Source organism: Phalacrocorax carbo, chromosome 3, assembly GCF_963921805.1.
Source record: "Phalacrocorax carbo chromosome 3, bPhaCar2.1, whole genome shotgun sequence".
Lineage (NCBI taxonomy): Eukaryota > Metazoa > Chordata > Aves > Suliformes > Phalacrocoracidae > Phalacrocorax > Phalacrocorax carbo.
In genome coordinates, this window is record NC_087515.1 from 113,863,410 (window position 1) to 113,882,685 (window position 19,276).

Genomic DNA, 19,276 nt, shown 5'->3' on the forward strand with positions numbered 1-19,276 from the left:
GTGATCGAAATAAGAGCCCAAATGCTGCTGAGAGTTGTAGGATCTGGAAGGATATTTTACCTTCCACCTAAGGTGATAGATTTGTTTACTGTTAGGAAAACTTATTCTCTCTGAAGAAAAATATCCTTGATTAATTTCTGGAAAAAAAAAAAATGGTTGTAGCAGAAAAAAAAAAAAAGAAATTACACTGATGAGTGTTTAAACAAGATTGTGTAAAGGAGCTCAGGTTTTATGACTTCTCATTGTCGTGTCCTGAGTGGAGTAATCCTGGAAATCATGGAGAATAATAATCCACTGATCTAAATTTGCTCATTGAAAGAAATGGTGGAGTTACTTTCTATAATAAAATGTCCACCACCTGGATTTTTTTATTAAAATTCTTCAGGGGAGGGGGGAAAGCAGGGGAAAGCAAGCCAGCATAACAAACTCCTTTTTCTTCATCCTAGCACTGAGGAATTTTTGTAGTTACAGTATCTAATGTTTTGGGGTTTTTTTACCACTATGAGATTTTTGAGACAGTATGGCATATTCCATTTACATCCATTAAATTTAAGTAATGAAAACTAGCTTATAGGCAAGTGAATGGCTAGAACAATCCAAGTATGACTAATGGGGAACGTGTGTGAATGAAAACTCAGCACTTCATTGATATACTTAAACCCATGATGTGAATGAGCTCCTGTGAGGCAGTACTTAGGAGCAGAGAATCAATTACTTACTTGGTGACTCATTGTTAATGCTTTTTTAATGGATACTGAGATGCGTTTACTGACATGTTAGCATCATTTTCTGTGTATGCAATGCTCCAGAATAAAAGATGAATCTTCTTCAAGCGACGAAGACCCTAGAGCTGCCAAACAAAACCTCGGGTCGTTACAAACCAACTCAAATCATCTCCCATTATTGTCTGGAATCAGTTACAAAAAAACACTTCGACTCACTTCTGACCAGCTTGTGAGTTAATTTTACATCCTTGTCCTGAAACATCATTTCTAATACAACATGAACAATACTGTTATTCAGGCTTGCAAAGCTTAATTAGCTGTTATGTCTTGCATTTAAATCTCTCTTATTATATTTTCAGAAAAAATATTTTCCCTTCTCTTTTCAGTATTAAGCATGAATGTTGTACCTTGCAGAAAGTGCTGGGGTTCAGAGATTGGGAGGCATGGGATCCCATTTAGAAAAATATCAAAATTAAATCCCAAAGTATGTATTTGTCACCTGAATAAGTGTACTGGAACAATATCCTTTTTGTATTATGTATAATGTGTATATGTCAACCCACAGGCTGCTCTTCCCACCCCACCCATCCTCTCCTTTCTTTTTGCCTCGTTCACAGGCAGACAGTTGCATTTTGCATAAATATGATTTTCTATTAGTAACTTTTGAAAGAGCTGCTTCAGAGGCCAAGCTATTAATTTCTTGGGAGCCAATTCTCTTCTCTGTGGCAGAGTGTTTTGACTAATGGTGACAAAACTGTTACAGTTTTGTGTTTTGCACATTCTAATTTGATCTGGAAAAATGGGCTAATTTAGGGAAATACTTTTTTGTTGTTTTTATCTACAGCCAATTAGTTTTCTGAAGGAAACCCACACAAGGCATGCGATGTTAAACAGTCCATCGCTCACTGCCTAAATAGTTTCTGAGAAATGTAGAATTTTTCCCAAGAGACAGATGGCCCGTGTTGGTAACTTTGTCTGACAAACAGAAAGTAAGGGTTCCACAAATACACTGATATTTTTCAGATTCAGAAACCTCACAGAAATTAGTAGTTTTAGCTTCAGCTTTTAGATTGGTTTCTTGATGAAACAGTGGGTTAGACTCATCAGTTACCCATCAGTTGTTCTGCACTCCCACCTCCCTTTCACTTCTTAACTAATTGAAAAATTGCAGCAGAATGTAACTAAGAAAAAGAGACACTTAAAGTATTAAACTCCTGCAGGTTTTGTGAAAATGAATGGTTAGGTCCACAAATAGAATCAAATCAGTAGTCTTGCGTCCATCGTGTTGCTAAGTGACACAGGAGACAGTGGGAGGGAAGGGCAGGGAAGTGGGAGAGTTGAGGAAATTTGGTGGAGACTGAAGGGTAATAGGGCATGTGGTATGCGAGACAGGTTATTATAGGAAAGAGATGTAATACCATAGAACACAAATCCCCATATAAACGCTCTCAGAGTTCATGGAACTACTTGTTACCCACATTTCTCTCTGCATATGTATCTATATCTCAGAATGGAAAACCTCCATAGATAGTCCTCATTCCATAATTTTGTTTATGTTTTTTTATATCCCTGATTGTGAAACAGAATTTTGTTTGTTTGTTTTTGTTCTGCTCTATAAATCAGTGCCTAATGTACACAACACAGGGCAAACCTCTGCTATAGTTTAGACAATAGCTCTGCTGAAAGCAATAGGATTCAGTGTGACCAAGGCAATGACCATCTGTGGCTTTGTTTGCACTGTGGCCATTTCACATGCTCAGTTTGTTGATTATCTCGCTGATAATGTCTTGCAGAAAAGCTTAAAGCTCAAGAATGGCCCCAATGATGTGACCTTTAGTGTTACAACGCAGTATCAAGGCACTTGCCGCTGTGAAGGCACCATTTACTTATGGAACTGGGATGATAAAGTTGTTATTTCTGACATTGATGGAACAATCACACGGTGAGTTCATGAGCAGGGAGAGGCTTTATCTGCAAGGACAAGCTGTCCTTGGGACTAAAGGAAAAAGTAATTAACAGGAAATTTTGAGTCACAGAATCATTATATTCTAGTGTTGGGGTGTGTGTGTGTTTTGGCTTGGTCTCTTTTTATTATTAATTTGGCTTTCAATCAATGCAAGAATCATTAGCTGAATTATTAATTTTCATAAAGACACATGCCATATGTGCCCATTTTGTCACCTATTGGTATTTCATGATAAAGTTACAGTAGTATTGGAGGACCTTCTCCAAATCATAACCTTTTTGCTGCATCACACTTATGAAGTACACTGGCCACATTAAAAAGAAGAAACACATTAATTCTGTTTTAAAAGGCATTACTGGGACATTCCAGTGAGAGGCATTATTATTTCGAAGACAAGACTCTGAAATCAATGTCAGAAATTAGAATTTGATGGAAAGTTTTGGATTAGTACTTTAGGTAAAAGCCAGAATTTTGGAGTGACCAAAATGATTGACTCAGTGATTTTTTATTTATTTTAACACTGGGGACAGCAGTTGTGTGTGGAACAGGGAAACACATAATAAAAATATAAACATTTTCTTTTAGCCTTTCAAAATAAAATGCTTAGATTTGTTTCAAAATAAATTTCTTCAAAATCAAACAGCTATATCTAATTAGAAAAAAGAATAAGGAAAATAATTTCCAAGAGCAATCTGGGCTGAATTAAAATACTTAATTTAAACTCAAACTCTTTTCTTCCTTGTTAATTTATCCATTGTAGGGCAAACTTTTTTTAGGTTCCAGCATAAATTAATATTATCCCCTCACCCCTTTGTTTTCTTAAGCTTCAATAAAGTGACTGGGATGTATTTTTCTCTCTGCTGGTGAGCTGAGAGAGTTACTGAATCACTTCACCTTATAATATCATTGCAAACCCATCCTAAGCCACTGCCCAACGTTTTTCCTCTAACTTACAAGATATTCAGGGAGTGGATTCCTTGCTTAGTCAAGTGAGGTGGTGCTTTGTTTCTAGACATTGTTATTTGTAGACATTGTTATAGTGTAAATAATTTTCTCTATGTAAAGCAGGAAATACACTGAAAACAGTGTGTGTGTTTCATAATACTTTTATGTGTGACCAACTGCTGGCTTTACTTGGAGAAGTTGATTTTAAGTAAGCTAGAATGTCACTTGTCGTGCTTGTAATTTCCCATAAACTTCCCTTATGGGTAGCTATGGTTTGTTTAGAAAATATTTAATGTAAATCTCAAAGTATGCTTAGAACTGGCTGGCCTACTACCCAGGTGTGATGGATAGCCTGTATGCTGTAACTTCCATGTTACCTTATGGGTCACGAGCTTACCTGTGAAGACAAGTCCTGTGGCACAAGAGTAATTAAAACAACGTGGCCAAGGATGGGCCTGTCAGTCTATCTCAAAAGAAAAGGGAATAAAATCATCCTCTTCTGATCACAATAAGTACCTTAGACAACCTTATTTTCTGTTGCTGTCAGCCAAATAAGTTAGTGGGTTTTGTATTAGCCCCATCTGGTGTTATAAGTATTGGGGTTTTTTTTTCAATTCATTTATACTGTTTTTCCTTTATTCAGGTCAGATACTTTAGGTCATATTTTGCCAACTCTTGGCAAAGACTGGACGCACCAAGGGATTGCAAAGTTGTACCATAAAGTGAGCCAGTGAGTATTCAGTAAATCTGTTCATGCATCTGTGGCTTGTCTGTGTTTGTTCATTTGCACAGAAAAATTAAAATTTCGCTAGGCTTCTCATAACCTATAAGGGTGACAATTTTATTAATATCTTGTCACTCCAGTGATGCTTACACAGTGTATAATCATACACATGTATGTGTACACATGTACACATCTGCTGTATGATATTGAGCAACACCTGCTTTGTGATGTTAGAAACAAAAGCCCCCTAGCAGTTAAGTACTGATTGCCCTTCCAGATAGCTACAGCTATGTCCAAAAACTCTAGTAGTTTGAATGAGCTGTGCAATGGCGACAAGCTGAACTTTTTTGCAAACTGTGAGTTGCAGCAGCATTAATTCGTAAGATGCTAACATGCTTTCCCTGAGATCCTGCAGAGATTGGGACTGTTTAGCCTAGGGTTGTCACTGTAGGTGGAGTTCTTCCTGCCAAACTTGACTTACCTGGAGTCATGCAGGGATGAGATCTAAAACACTTGGGATGAATCTGTTTGGGGGAGTTCCCTCTCTTTCCAGTGAGTAGAAAGCGAGTTTAGTGAAACAGCTTAGAGTTGAGCTGTCTAAACATTAGGCTTCCAGTCAAGCAAGATAAAGATCACCCTTAAAGCACATCACGATGTTTTATCTTGATTAGAAACAGACCCATTTCAGACGCTCACTACTAATATTGTTGTTGCTCTATTTGTTAAATAAATAATGAGTTACAAAGACATTGTTGATGATCTTTCCTACAGATTATACAATTTATTTTGTTATTTCTGTATGTAAATATATGCTGTTCTGTTATTAAATTGCAAAGTTAGGAAGGATCAATCTTAAAATATTTTTGTGTCATTGGTTAATTTTGAGAGTATGTGATAAGTAAACATTGCTTAAAGTGCAATTTAAAGGCATTGAAGTCAGTAAGGCATTGAAGTGAAGAGCCTGAGGAACTGGCTTTTGCCTGGCAACAGCAGTGTGAGCTGCTGTATTGTAGCTCAGTAGTTGATCTGCACTGGTGCCTGTTGGTCCACAGTAATAAACACCTTCTGTGCCTCTGTGGGTGGAAGAACTTGGTTTTGTCATGTTTGCTTGTGGCTTGTACTCTCTGTGTAATCCATGGAGAAGGCCAGGCATCTTCAAAAAGTAGCTCAATATACCTGGGATCTAATGCCGTTTTGAAAAAAACTGGCTTTTTTCTGTTAGCTATTGAAGAAATATTGGGCAACAGTAGATCAGCTGTGCTTTAGGTCAGTTAGTGACATTAACAGGGAGAATATCCTGGTATGACCTAGAACTATATACTCTAGAAAACTGGGGTTATTTCCACTGATGAATATGAACAGTGGAAAAACAGACTATACCAACTCACATAGGTGATGCATGGGAATGCTTCTAGGTGAGCGAGGCTAATGCAAGAGAGCTGTTGGTTCTATTTTGCAATGTAGTCAAGCTATTGTGTGCACCAAAGAATCAAAGACTGAGAGTATGGTGAATTTTGTGATTAGCAATTGAGAGAAAAGAGGAAATGAGAAAAATTAAGTGATGTCTGAATGGGATCAGATTAAGTATCTGATATATTCTGATGTTATGCATTCAGATTTTAACTTTTACAAGGAGGACTGCTTATAGCTGTCTCCTCAGTTTGATATTGCTGCTTTATGCAAAAAACAAATTTGGTGTTCTTTTATTACATTAAATTCAGCTCTTCTTATATATTCAAATTACCATAAATGTTTGAAGAGCCTCTGGTACACATCATAACTGTCCTCTTACTTAATCTGATTTGTTCTGTGTACTGGGGTTATGCTACGGTTTGTTTATTGCTTTTTGTTTCAAATGGATGATGAATTATAAATAATAGATGACAGAATCTAAATTATGCCAGAGACATTTGTCTGTGCTTTTATTCCGTATAGACATACGTGATCACAGAGAAGACAGGACAGCTTCGGAATTCACATGCTGAGCAGAATTTAGTTCTGTGTATAACCTCTGCATTACATTCGGTGAAAATATTCATTAACTTTTTTAATTGCAGTTGTAATTTCTGTGCCTGCCAGCATTGTCAATTGTTAGGGCTTTGGCGATCACAAACATGGGGGGGAAAATAGATTTGAATCATGTTGTTTTTCAAATTGCTGAGTTAATTATGTAGGGGCTAGATATTACAGCTGAACACCATATAAATGTTCAATAGTTAGATTTAATGACCATGCATGCACTGAATACCGGATTTCTTTATTTTATGAACAATAACTTCTTTATAGGACTTGCAAAGTAAATTGTTATTGAGTTAACATCACTGGACTCTGTTCTGCCATGAACAGAACCAAGGGTAACCTGTGGCTCCTGCCAAAACTTCTATTTCAGTGTCAAATCAAAGATTACTTCTCATGCGGTGTGTTGAAGTTCAAATTTGCTCTGACTTGAAGGAATATGTTACTGCTGCACATAGACTAGTCTTTTTTTTTTGCAGGAGCCCAAGAGACAGGATTACAACATTGTTAATACAGCAAAGGCTAATACACCATTACAAGACAGGTGTTTTCCTCTTAGCAGATGCCATTTCAGTTAATTCTAAGAGTATTTCTATCCACCACTGCAGAGTGGAACCAACCATAAGAAGTCACAAGCCATGAGAAGACCAGAGATAAATGAGCCCTCTTAGGTATAAATCGCTAACTACAGTGGAGTAGACAGATTTTAATTATACGAGTTTCTGGCATAAATGTGTTTATCCCTTTTAAATAAGTCTAGGTTAAACATAAGTCTAAAAGTCATAATTTGGTCTATGTAAAACTAAGCCCACAAATTTATTAATGTCAAAATATCTCCTTTATCTTTACAGTAATTTCTTCATTTATTTATGTTCACAGAAATGGATATAAATTTTTATATTGCTCGGCACGTGCTATTGGAATGGCAGACATGACAAGAGGATACTTGCACTGGGTCAATGAGCGAGGAACTGTGCTCCCACAAGGGCCAGTGTTGCTGAGTCCCAGTAGCTTATTCTCAGCTTTTCACAGGTATTGCAATGTCGCTTTTATATTCTCAGCTTTTTGTTTGGGAGTGTTTGAAATCATTCATAATGGTTTTTTTTTTCCTTACATATTGGTGCAAAACTTAATTAAGAAGGAGTTTTGTTAGAGAGAGACCAAAAACCAAAAGCTAGTCATGTTGCTTAGTTAATCTCTTGGACAGGCCTCAGTATAAATCTGTGTTTGCTGCTTGCCAGTAGGTACTGCCTGTTGACTTCTTGTGTTTAACATGGTGTGTTAATATTTAGCTATGGGAAAAATGTTCATATATTAATAACAATCACTCTTGTCTTGACTTGTAAGGTGTTCCGATTGCCATAAATATTTTTATGGAAGAATATTACTTGGTGGGTTTTGAAGAAATTCATGTAAAAAAAAGAAACTAATTATACTCCTGACTGCACTGTGGTATTCTGTGTGGACAATGTTGTTCTTTCTAGATGTTGAACTGTAATAAGTGAATAATAATAGCACGGATTATGAATATCGTACCTTCTTCCTAATTCAGTGAAGCATGCCAAATGATTACTGAAAATATTTTAAGCTGTTAAAAGCTGCTGTGACAGGATATATTTCACTAGAATTTTTAATGGAAGGTTGTTCAAATGTTCTCCTGATTGAGTGACATGCTACAGGCTGTCTTACTGGTTGTGTTCTAAATATAAGAGACTGTGGAGGTAGTACAGTGCACTTAGCCTGATTAAATAATAAATGTGCAGTGAAAGGGTAGTTACTGTTATCTTACGTTGCTCATATGTAGAAATATATTTACAGTGATACTCTCTTCGGTAGCTTGTTTAGACTAAAGAATGCCCATCTTTCAGTATACACTATTGTAACTGCTGTGATATGTGGGCAATAAATGACTTCATTGTTTTCCATAGATTTAATTATTGTGGTTTTGAGGGCTCTGAGATCAGGTGTATGCAAGAGTGAAGAAAGATGGTTTTATTCCTCTTCTGCACATTCTCAAACTTTGATTTATACATGGAGCTGCTGTTCTGAAGGACAGTATTACTCCTGTGAAGCTTCTGTACTATTCAAATCTTCCTTGACATATGTGTTGGCGCTAGGATGTGGGATCCTGAGGTTCTCGGGTGCTTTTGTGTCATACTGGCGTCCTCCTATGTTATGGGAACTCCAGCTCTGCCACCTGTTCTGCCTCCTTGCCAAGAGAAGCTGTTGGGAAAGGGCTTTTGCCCAGAGATGAGAACTCCTCTGTTTATTAATGAATTCTGTGTTCTGTAAGGAGCAACTGAAGAGAAACAGCTGATTCCTTTATTTCTTAACCTCTGCTGCTTAGCAGTGATGGGGGACCCTGACTGTAGAAGTATCTCAACAGGCTGAGGTGCTTCTAGCACAGATGGTAGTTGCAATCTTTTTTGTTTTTAAAAGAAAAAAGGAGCTATACACAGTGAAGGCTAATATAATCTATAAATCATTCTGCAGTTCGCAGGAAGCAGTTTACTTGAAGACAATTTATGTCTCTTAAGTCTTTATTTAGCAGCTACTCCCCGTAATCAACCCTCTTTGCTCAGTACCATCTTTACAACATAGGTTTCAGTAGAAGTTCCCTTGTTTCAGGGGATTTATTTACTGTGTCCATTATGTAAGCTTGGGAATGAGATTTTTTTTCTTCATGGGCACTGTGATTTCCAAATGAAGATTTACTGGGGAAATATGGGGGCACTATAGGAGTATCCAGCCAGGTGAAAATGTTGAATAAAGAAAATAAAATGGTTTGTACTGTATTTCACGTGTACTTATTCAGCCTCCCTTTTTTATCATTTCAGGGAGGTGATAGAAAAGAAGCCAGAAAAATTCAAAGTTCAGTGTTTGACGGATATAAAAAATTTGTTTTATCCTAACACAGAACCCTTTTATGCTGCTTTTGGAAACAGACCTGCTGTAAGTAATAGCTGAATTTATTTCTATTGCAGAGAACAGAAACCTTGCTGTTGTTTCATGGTTCTGTTCCATTGGAACCTAGAAACTTTAAATGGGAGTTAAGAATATTTTTATTAGGCCCTGTACAAAGGAAAACATAAAGGTTCTTCCACAAGGATCTTGCAGTGTCGGGTGCAGACAAAGATGGAAGATCAGCAAAATAACTATGTTCTATCTGCATAAGTTAGCATAACAGCAAATACCGGTTGAAATACTAACTAAAGAAACCCTTAAGCTTGTGTGAAAACTCTGATCTCATTTTACTCCACACAGATACAGTGTCAGTGAGATACTCATGGACAAATAGAAAATTTTTTTGATGAATATTGGTGGAACGTACTCTTCAAACTCTAAGTACATTCAGAAGAACTTGGATGTCCACTGAAATCAAAAGGTTCTACTGTGCATGGAAGTGATAAGTTGTTTGGCACAGAGAGGGGAAGACAGATCTCTGACTCTTTTTGAAGGCTGTATAATTGGGCAATAGGCTTTTCTTGCTCCTGTCCTAGCCCAAAGAATACTTTTATCCAGAAAAGGAAACATCCTCACGGACTAGGGCAAAGCCAGTGACACTGGCATGTGACTATTCCTCCTTTTAAACTGTTAATGCGATCCAAAAGACTGTTTTGGCACAGGCAGCTAGCAGTCTTCCAGGCAATTTCTGAATATGATTGCTGTGTTAGCTTGGGACATGGAGCCTTCCCAATGGGCATCTGATACAGCTGTAGTGGGGAGGGGAATGGTGTGTGTGGAGAGGTTGGTTTGGTTTTTTTTTTGAGGGGAGTTGTATAGAGAGTTTAATAATTCTGACACAATACGAAGAGACTTCCAAGTCTGAGAATGGGTACTCACACTGTTTAGTTTACTAGTGTAGATAACGTTGCAGGTGCCGCTGAAATCTTTGAAAGCATCCTGCTCTCAGAAGGGTATGTAAAGAAGACCTGCTTCAGATGTTTATAGTTTCACTGGGCACCTAAACTTAGATGCTAGCTCAGTTGGGCCCCTTATTTATGCCCAGGAGCCCCACAGAGCAGTTGGTACTTCCTCCAGCTCTATATTGTCAGGTACTATTTGATGTAGAAACTGATGTGTAGTATAGTAATGTGTAACAAGTAACCTGGTAACACTAGTGTGGGGTCTATGGCTAAGGACCATTGGCATGCAGCTTGGGTGTATGGAAGCTAAACCCACTTAATTGTATGCCTGTACCCTGGCCATGCCATTCGGTCTTCAGAGAATGGTCCTTCACCCTTTGTATTTCCTCGTATGACTACCAAGAGAGCACTTCAGTTGGTTACCTTTCTTTAGTTGGTGGAGAGGAATGGGACGTGTCTGGAGAGTAAGCCAGGTGTTAGGTTACTGGCTCCACGAGACCTAAAGGCTTCTCACTGAAGCGCCTGAGGACCGTGGATCCCCCAGCCCTAGCTGCTCAGTGCTGTAAGAGCTGAGATACGTTCACTAGCAGAAACATTGATAGCTCAGGGAAATTATCAGTAGAAATGTGGACACTGGCCGTTGCCAGCGTGCACGTGAACATTCAGAGACTGGGCTGTTTAGATGCCTAAATGTTGGACAGAGGTGCCTGGCAAGGTAATTTTGGCACTAAAACCATGGATGTTGTAGCTACATTTGAGAGGATTCAGTGTGCCTTTCTGATGGGACTTTGTTTCTACGTTTGTCTCGTATTTTTGTTAGGGTTGCTGACACTTACAAGCAGCAACTTTTTTAGTTTCCTCTTTTAGCAAATTCCAGCAAGAATAAACATTATTGTGAAAAGGCAGATCATGATTTTTTTTTTTTGTACCTTCTTTTTTTCTCTCTTTTCTTTAGGATGTTTATTCATACAAACAGGTGGGAGTTTCTTTAAACAGGATATTTACAGTTAACCCCAAAGGAGAACTTATACAAGAGCATGCAAAGACAAGCATCTCATCGTAAGTAATTTCTTATCCCTAACACCTGATAGACTGAATTAATTTGCTGTTCTAATTTATGACTCAGGTTGCCCAAAGATGCATTTCATTCCTTAAAAGATTTCAAACAAAACATAAAAGATTTTGAGTAAAATAGAGACTTTCCACTTTCCTTCAGTTAAACTGACAAAAAGGAATTAATTGTTTAGTATTTTGTTTAATATATTACGTGAATAAAGTAGATGGAAAGACATTGTCAGTGTACCATTTAGTCAGCATAAAAATGAAATGGGCTAGTTTCCTGAAGCCACCTGCCTTTTCATAGCCTTTTTCAAAATTTCCCTTTCCTGGAGCTCCTATCTAAAAGAGCCAGACAACAAAACCTGAACACAGGGCTGAGGGCTTCCAGCAAGATGTTTAGGGACTGTAGCATCTTAACACTGAATGGGCATGGCCTTCTGTAATGTTAAGAGTGTCCTTAATTGAAGGGGAGCCATATGCGTATAAAATGTGAACAGTCAGTTGAGCACGTAGCTGCTTGAGCGAAGCTGGACAGAAATGGAGAAGCAAAATAGGGGGCTTGAGTATTTTAGCAAGTGATCTGGGTGGAAAATGGCATCTGTTTCTTACTAGATAAGCATTATTGCTTAGAATGAATGGATTTACAGTTCAGATAAGAAATCTTCTCTGGAAGCTAGGCACCAAAATAGTTTAGTTTTACTCATTTGAGGAGGATGACTTATCTCTGTGAAAGAAGCCATGCCTTAGTGGTTGGGGATTTATAAAAATTCAAAGTAAGATGATCTGAAATGTTTCAGCATTCTTTTTATTTGTTTATTTTCCAGCTATGTCAGACTGTGTGAAGTGGTAGATCACATTTTCCCTTTGCTGAAAAGAAGCCATTCTTCAGATTTCCCATGTTCTGATACCTTCAGTCAGTTCACCTACTGGAGAGAACCTCTACCGCCTTTTGAAACTCAGGATGTACATCCAACCTCATCTTAACTGCATCTCCAAACTGTTGGCCTAGGCTCAAAGAATGAGTTAGCTTGTACTGAAAGGACAGCACTTGGCTTTTGCTGCAGACAGTTCAACTGGAATCTGTGTTGTTGTGAGCATTGTATTCTTTTGCTGTGAGCAAATTTAGAAATGCTTTTTCATATTTAGCCACGTTTCCAGGTGATGAGGAGTCTTGCTAGGAATAGGAGTTGCGTTTGTAGCTCTTCACCCAGCTCCTCAAATCGTGCCATACATTTTCATTATTTAAGGTCAAATAAAAGTGATGTTGGAGTTGCAGTTAAATGTGCTATAAGGTTGTAAAGTGCTACTGTATCTTTTCTGCATCACTGAAGTCATCTTTCATCTCATAAGAACCCCCTGCAAGTAAGGGAGCTGAAGGTGCTCACCAGTCCTGACACTGTCTGGTGACACGGACAGGGGTTGCAATCCATATGTCAAAATTCCTTTCTCTGAAGGAGCAAATAATTCTTCCTCTTTCCCCTTGCTTGACCAACAACTGTTTGTTTAAGAGTTAATTACTCTTAGGCCTAGATCCTCAGCTGTTGTAAATCAGTGTAGCTATCAAAGCCACTTGAGCTGTGTTGATTTATTCCAGCCTGTTGTTTTGACATGGTAACACTTTTCTAAGGAAATAAATGATGTGTCATCTAAATAGAAAGCAAGTTAAATAAGATGGCCAGATTCTGGCAGGCTTTCTCCATTTGAGAAGTACCATGCTTCAAGAATAAGTGTTTGGATTAAGGTAAGTGTGCAAGTGGAAGAGAGGCCACTGTGCATAGTGCCCGTCTTCCTGAAGTCGGTAATTTTCAGTAAAGACGTCTTATCTGCCGAATTTGCTGAGTTTCAGGATCGTTACTGAGCCAAGAACACTAAGGATTTTGTCAAAATGTAGTAGTTTTATTTGAAACATTATTTTGGCTAAAATGTGAATTTTGATGCTGTTGAATGATGCATCTCAGGGTTTTTAGCGTATGGAATTTTTTTTTTGGTTTTGTATCATAAAGAATGAATGCTTTTAGTAGAATTTACTCTCCTCCAAGATAATGAAATCTCTTCATCTTTTTTTTTTTCTTTATTTGTCCAGACACAAGCTGTAGATACTGATTTTGCTACCTGCTTTTGATTGCCTTAAGACTTAACTGTGCATGCTAAAAGCAATACTGCAGATCAGTTGATAATGTTTTCCAAATGGTCTGCCTTTACACAATGCGGTACTTTACTTAAAATATAGGCATCAAGTGACTGCATGTCAAATGATCCTAAAATGTGCTTGTAGCTAGGAAAGAAACCTTTTTTTCCCCTTTAAAAATATACTTAAAAGTCTAACTGTTCTCTGAAACACAGAAAATGGCATCATGGGATTCCATGTATATTGTATTTCAATATGGCTAAAACAGTGGTTCACAAGCTGTGGTCTCTGCCAGCCTGTGATCGCTGGGGCTATGGTACATGTTCTGCAGCTGCTTTGTAGTGTTTTCAGTTAAGAGTTTAATAATAGGAAGGCAGAGTGGTCCAGGAGAAATTTTTAGTATGTGATTGTGGTCGGTTAGTACCCAGAAGTTTGGGAGCAGCTGCTCTGCCTCACATTTGTTCTGTTTCAACAAATTCTGGTTTTGCATGTCAAGAGCGATAGCAGCGTAGGTAGGACGGTAACTGTAGTAGGGTTTTTCTAACTTCTAGCACTGCAGACTTTGTGCGATGTCAGGGGCCAATTTACGATTTCCCTGTGCCTTCGATAGTATGAGTGTTAAGTGCAATCCTTTACACAGCTGCGGTGTGCACTGGTGAGCCCTCCCTAAGTCTTCCTTTTCATGTGGACATTGCTGCTTTGGGCAAGGTGCGCGCCCACTTCGGAGTTACCAGGACTAGACAAACACAAAGAGGAAGAACTGTGTGTTTAACAACCCAGACTGCTTATGCTCTCTTGAAAGTTTAAAGAAAATGAAAATATCTTTTTACTTATAGACGGGAGAAATGTGGTATGGATTTTCTGAAAGACAATCAGTGAGGACTGCAAGTTGCCAAACTGAGATGGTTGCATCTCTGAATATAGCCACGCTTTCCTTTAAGTATCTATTAATACTTGTCATTAATGATTGAATTAACGGATGAATATGCTAACTGCATCCTCTTAATTCAGTTTTGGTAAAGGCCTACTTCAATCCATTTCTTATGCAAAATCAAACCAATCCTTCTCTTCAGTAAGAGGCTGTCAGTTTTGTGGTTTTTATTGATACTGGTAGTTGAGGTCTTTTTTCTAAGGTACTGCATACAGTAGCTTCCACCGGAAGAGATGGTCCTTGAAAGTTCTCCACAGTTGAAGCCTGTGATGTGTTTATTTGTAACTTACTAAATAGCTAATCCAGGGTTGTTTGTTTGCCATTAGTATTTCAACCCAAATGATAGTGTGAATGAGTGGTCATTCTAATTCCGTCAGATTTTCAGGCGTAGTGCAGCACGGGCACAGGTAACCCTGAGACGCTGCGGAATCTGTCCCTGTGTTTTTCAAGACAGTTAAAACAGAGTTGTGGCTGACTTGAAGCAGACGATCAAGCGTGAAGTTGGGCTAGATGACCTCCAGGGGTCCCTTCTGACCAACATTTCTGTGATTCTGTGAAGTTAAACGCCTTACTTCTGACATACTGTATACCCCTTTGTATCTGAAAGTTGAAGTAGAGCTGAACAGTGAAATGAATGTCTGTTTTTATAATAAATGTTTATCAAATTTGCTCACAGAAAAGAGACTGACGAAAGTCAAAGTTCTGGCCTGACCTGCTAGAAACATCACCATACTTCTTCAGAGAGTATAAGACATTTTGATTTGGTAGTTGAGTAATTTTATGCATAATATTTAAACTGCTTTATTAATTCATGTAGAAGAAAAAGGGATGTTTAAAAAATTTCTACTCTTTCTGTGAAAGAAAAATTCAACCGTGCTTGCAGTCTAATGCTGGTTTCTGTTACAGAAAGAATATTTGCCTAACATAAATATGCAGACACATTAAATCACAGTATATTCTATTTATACAATACACAAACTAGAATATGCAGCAGTGAGGAGTGACTAATGTTTATTTTCTTGAAGCTGATGACCGTAGTGCTCCAGCTGTGTCATGTGAAGGAAAGAATACCATACTTGTTGTATTAGTGACTGTTGAAGATAAAATGTTACTGTTGTAATTTGGGGAGGGAGGAGAAAGAGGGTATTGGGTATTTTTTATTTCTAGATATGGTTTATTATTTCAAAACCTATTTATATATAGTATTTACTCTGTATATGTATGTGCTACTGCGATGATGAAAATCACTTTAACGCCTCATTTTGATCTGCTGAATGCAACAAGGGTGGAAATATATATTGTAATAAAGGCAAATATAAATTTTTTTCCTGACTTTTCTATTTTTCTATATGTTTTGATAGTGGCAGAGTGCTTTTGCAGAGCTGCTGAAATTCTGTAAAGCCTGGCTTTTGTAGCTCCAGCCTCAATTGCCTGTCCCTGGTTGGGGCTATCTGGTGTAGCTTCCAGTGCTTGCAAAATGTTTGCTCTTCTGCTGCAGCATTTGACCCAGAGCCTTTTCAAATGGGAGGAGTTCCTTGAGGGAGACAGGGCCAGGATCTGGGGGTATGGGAACAGCACCTCGGTGCCAAGAGCAACCAGATGGGAACTGGAGCAAATTGGACCAGTCAGGAATCTTGCCTCACCCCAGAGTTTTTTGTGTGTGTTGGGTTATTTTTTTTTTTGTGGGGTTGGTTTTTCTTATTTTTTTTTGTGTTTTAATGTTTGTTTCATCTAATTCCTAATGTGACCTAAGGAAAAACTAGCCATCTGTTTTGAATGGGAGTGTTGTCATTCATGGCAATGAGACCAGATAGTCTTTTTTTTTTCTTTTTTTTTCTCTCCTCCTCTTTGACATTGGCCATTCTGCTGGTGAGAAGCAAACAGTCTTTCCTTTTGTCCGTGAGAACACAGCGCTGCCTTTTGCTCCCTCTGCCGGGTTTGCTGAGCAAACTGACTGCAGCATAGTGATACTGCCAGGCTTGTGTTAGGTGGTATGAAAACAAAGATGTTTGGGGTTGATAAGGCTCTGCGGCAGCTCAAGTTGTGTGTTAAAAATACAAGAGCCAGCCGTATTTGGGCAGCCTGCAGTCAGTGCTTCTTCAGTCTTCTCTATTTTCTGTATGTCTCTGGCTTGTATAAACATTTACACTGGAGCTCTGGAGACAGGCTTTGAAATGAAGGTGCCCTTTAATTAAAAAGTGGAGAAATGGTGCTTTTGCATCAGCAAACAAAACTTTGTAAGGACATATTCATTGCTCCTGGAATATCCCATTAACACTAGAGGTAGAAAAGTCTGGAGAGCAAACCTCCTGAGGAGCAAAGACAGCAAAGTTGGGTTGTTTTTTTCTTTTTTTTTTTAATGCCATGGGGAAGGTAGGGAATATTCCCAGAATACTACATTAATTTCTTCTTTATAAATAAATAGTCTTAATTCAATATGCATTGCAGATGCCATCAGGTACCTCAGGCGAGATCGTTGCAAGAGGCAGAAGGGTGTTGGCGCTAAGAGCTAGCGCTAAAAATATATCTTTCAACTCTTCTGTGAATGCATAAAAAGGTGAAGTCTGGAGGTTGTTCTTGGTCTGGGTTTTTTTGGGGGTTGGTTTTTTATTTTTTCTTCTCATAAAAGTCCAGCAAAGTACAGCGGTGAGGGGAGTACACTCGCAGTGCCACAACCTCAGCTAGTCCTAGCTTTTTTGCTTGCAGCCGCTGATTTTGTCCTGTAGGATGTTGGAGATATGCAGCGAAAGGGCTAGGTGTAGGTGAGAGACTGGCTTTAAAGAAAACCCGATGGTGGTGTAGAGGGATTACAGTTGTCGGATGCTTTGGGAAAGAGAGCCTCATCGGCACCTTTCCAGCCCTGGGGATGTGAGGGAGAGAAATAAAGGCAAAATGAGAAATCTGTTTTCTTCTAGAAGGAACTGGAGACAGGGAACAAAAACAGAGTTAAGTGGTCAAAAAGCAGCTTCTTTTTTCCATCCCCATGCTGAACCTAGGTGGTACCAGGTCTGGCACTGAGCTCTGCCTTTTGCCTCTTAAACAGTCTTGCCTGAAATCCCGCGTGTCTGCATCGCACAGAGAAGGTGGGAAGGCCATTTTGGCTTCATTTGCCAAACAGAAGAGAATAACATTGACCAAAAGGGAATCTATATTTAAGTGTCCAAGGGGTATTGCTAACAGCACAACAAAGTTGCAATTACAGCTAAATTTTAAGCTTAGTTAAGGACTAGGGCTTTATTTTTTCATGAACTTGGGAAACAAAGCTTTTGCCTGCAGTATGTACACCCTTGTAGTACCATGCGTGCATCCTTGTAATAAGGCTTGCTTCAGAAAAAAAATATAGATGTAACTTATCAGCCTATTTAAGCATGTGCTTAAGTCACACCTCTCTGCACTGACATTTATGCATATTCTTAAGCACTTTGCTGGATTAAACCAACTAATGCCAAGAAGATTGTGTGCTGGGGAGATAGAGTTTCCGAGCTGAAGAATTGATCTGGCTTCTCTAAAGGCTACTCTTGGACTGGTTTTTAGCCTCCAGCACTGTCAGGTGTTCTGCCCGCTGCCAGCAATCTATTTATTGATACAGGAAATCCATTTTGCCTTGCCTTGCTTTTAATGAGTTTTGCAAGCAAGTGGCCCCTTCCTGTGACTCATTCTGTGTTTTCTGAGCAGGGGATTGTGGTTTTAAGTTTCACGTTGGAAAGCAACCGCTGTGTCTGCTTTCCTTGTCTGCTGGAATCTCAACAAGAGGAATACATTTTGGAACAAAGAAATGTAAATGGAGTAGAACAGTTCACGTTTCTTTGCAAAATTGTATAAACATCCTTCGTTTTCAGGATGGTTAAAAAGACTGGTGCAAAGTGAAAATAGATCATGTTTTAAAATAACAGCTTTAGCTTAGAACATTGCTATTAACACGAGCAAAAAAAGACATTTTCCTGATATCTCAATATGTGTTGGCCCTTCGGTTTATAACCAATAAATAGCCAAAAATTAAACAGTGGAGGCCTTTCCCTGATCTTACTGACACAGGAGCAACTCGATGAGCATCTGGATGGCTGCTCAGATATGCACACCTACGACAGCAATCTGAAGTATGAATAGCAAATACTACAGATTTCCATCCAATTCCTGATCCCTCTCGTCCCTTTAGGCGACTGGAGGCAAAGAGGTAGGAGACGTAGACGTATTTGTTTCTGACTTTTGCCAAAAATATGGTGGCGGAAGGAGAGAACCCTCTGCAAGCTTGGACCGTTAGCACTGAAAACTTAGATTTACGTTAAAAGCAGCCATAAATACATCAAAACCAGTGACCGGCACAGTTTCCATTCCCCATTGCTAGATACAACTATTTATATTTCAGGCTCGGTGGCTATGTCTGTACAATTAAATCGCTGCCCAGTAAAGGGCAGGGACCGTTCTTTGGCCCCCTTGCCAACGGGCACGCTTTGGCGAGTGTCCAGCTGCCTGCCTGCCGGCTCGGGGTGATGGCTGGCCTCTGCTGACCCTCAGACTGTGCCCAGGCGTTGCCTGGAGGAGCGCTGGCTGGCCTGCCTGAGGGACCACGCTAGCAGCACACCGAATAGGCGACTGCGTGCCAGGGCCTGGGCTTGCTCCCTGCCGGTTTGCTGACATGCCCGCACTCCACCTGGGAAGAGCCGGGTCTGGGTCCCACGTCTGGGCTGTAGCTCCTTTCCCCACATGTGTCCCAGCTGGCTGGATAATGAAATATTGGGACCTCTCTTTCCAGGGGGCTTGGGATGAGCTGGGCTCTTCCTATGGGCTTGAGGAGGTGCTTCAGTTCTTCTGTAGTTCGGATTGATCTCAAGAGGAGGCACTACCTGGTCCAGAACTGCTTTCACCTCTATCTAGTGCAAGCCTGTGTAATATTAAAGCATGTTAGGGAAGGCTGA

General features: G+C 39.2%; 1 protein-coding gene across 5 annotated transcripts in view; it reads left to right on the forward strand.

The window, feature by feature from the left end:
* Window positions 1-15,684, forward strand: part of LPIN1 (lipin 1) — an 80,138-nt gene extending 64,454 nt beyond the window's left edge. For 3 of the 5 annotated variants that reach the window (XM_064448050.1, XM_064448052.1, XM_064448053.1), the window contains 7 exons: window positions 810-954; window positions 2,519-2,667; window positions 4,280-4,366; window positions 7,256-7,408; window positions 9,214-9,328; window positions 11,198-11,301; window positions 12,126-15,684. In XM_064448050.1, coding sequence (XP_064304120.1) covers window positions 810-954; window positions 2,519-2,667; window positions 4,280-4,366; window positions 7,256-7,408; window positions 9,214-9,328; window positions 11,198-11,301; window positions 12,126-12,285 — 913 coding nt within the window. In that variant the 3' untranslated portion in view covers window positions 12,286-15,684. Of the gene's footprint in view, window positions 1-809; window positions 955-2,518; window positions 2,668-4,279; window positions 4,367-6,295; window positions 6,386-6,855; window positions 7,048-7,255; window positions 7,409-9,213; window positions 9,329-11,197; window positions 11,302-12,125 lie in introns of those variants that run through there. The other 2 variants (XR_010372370.1, XM_064448054.1) reach the window with 2 other exon arrangements.
* Window positions 15,685-19,276: the final 3,592 nt, after the last annotated feature.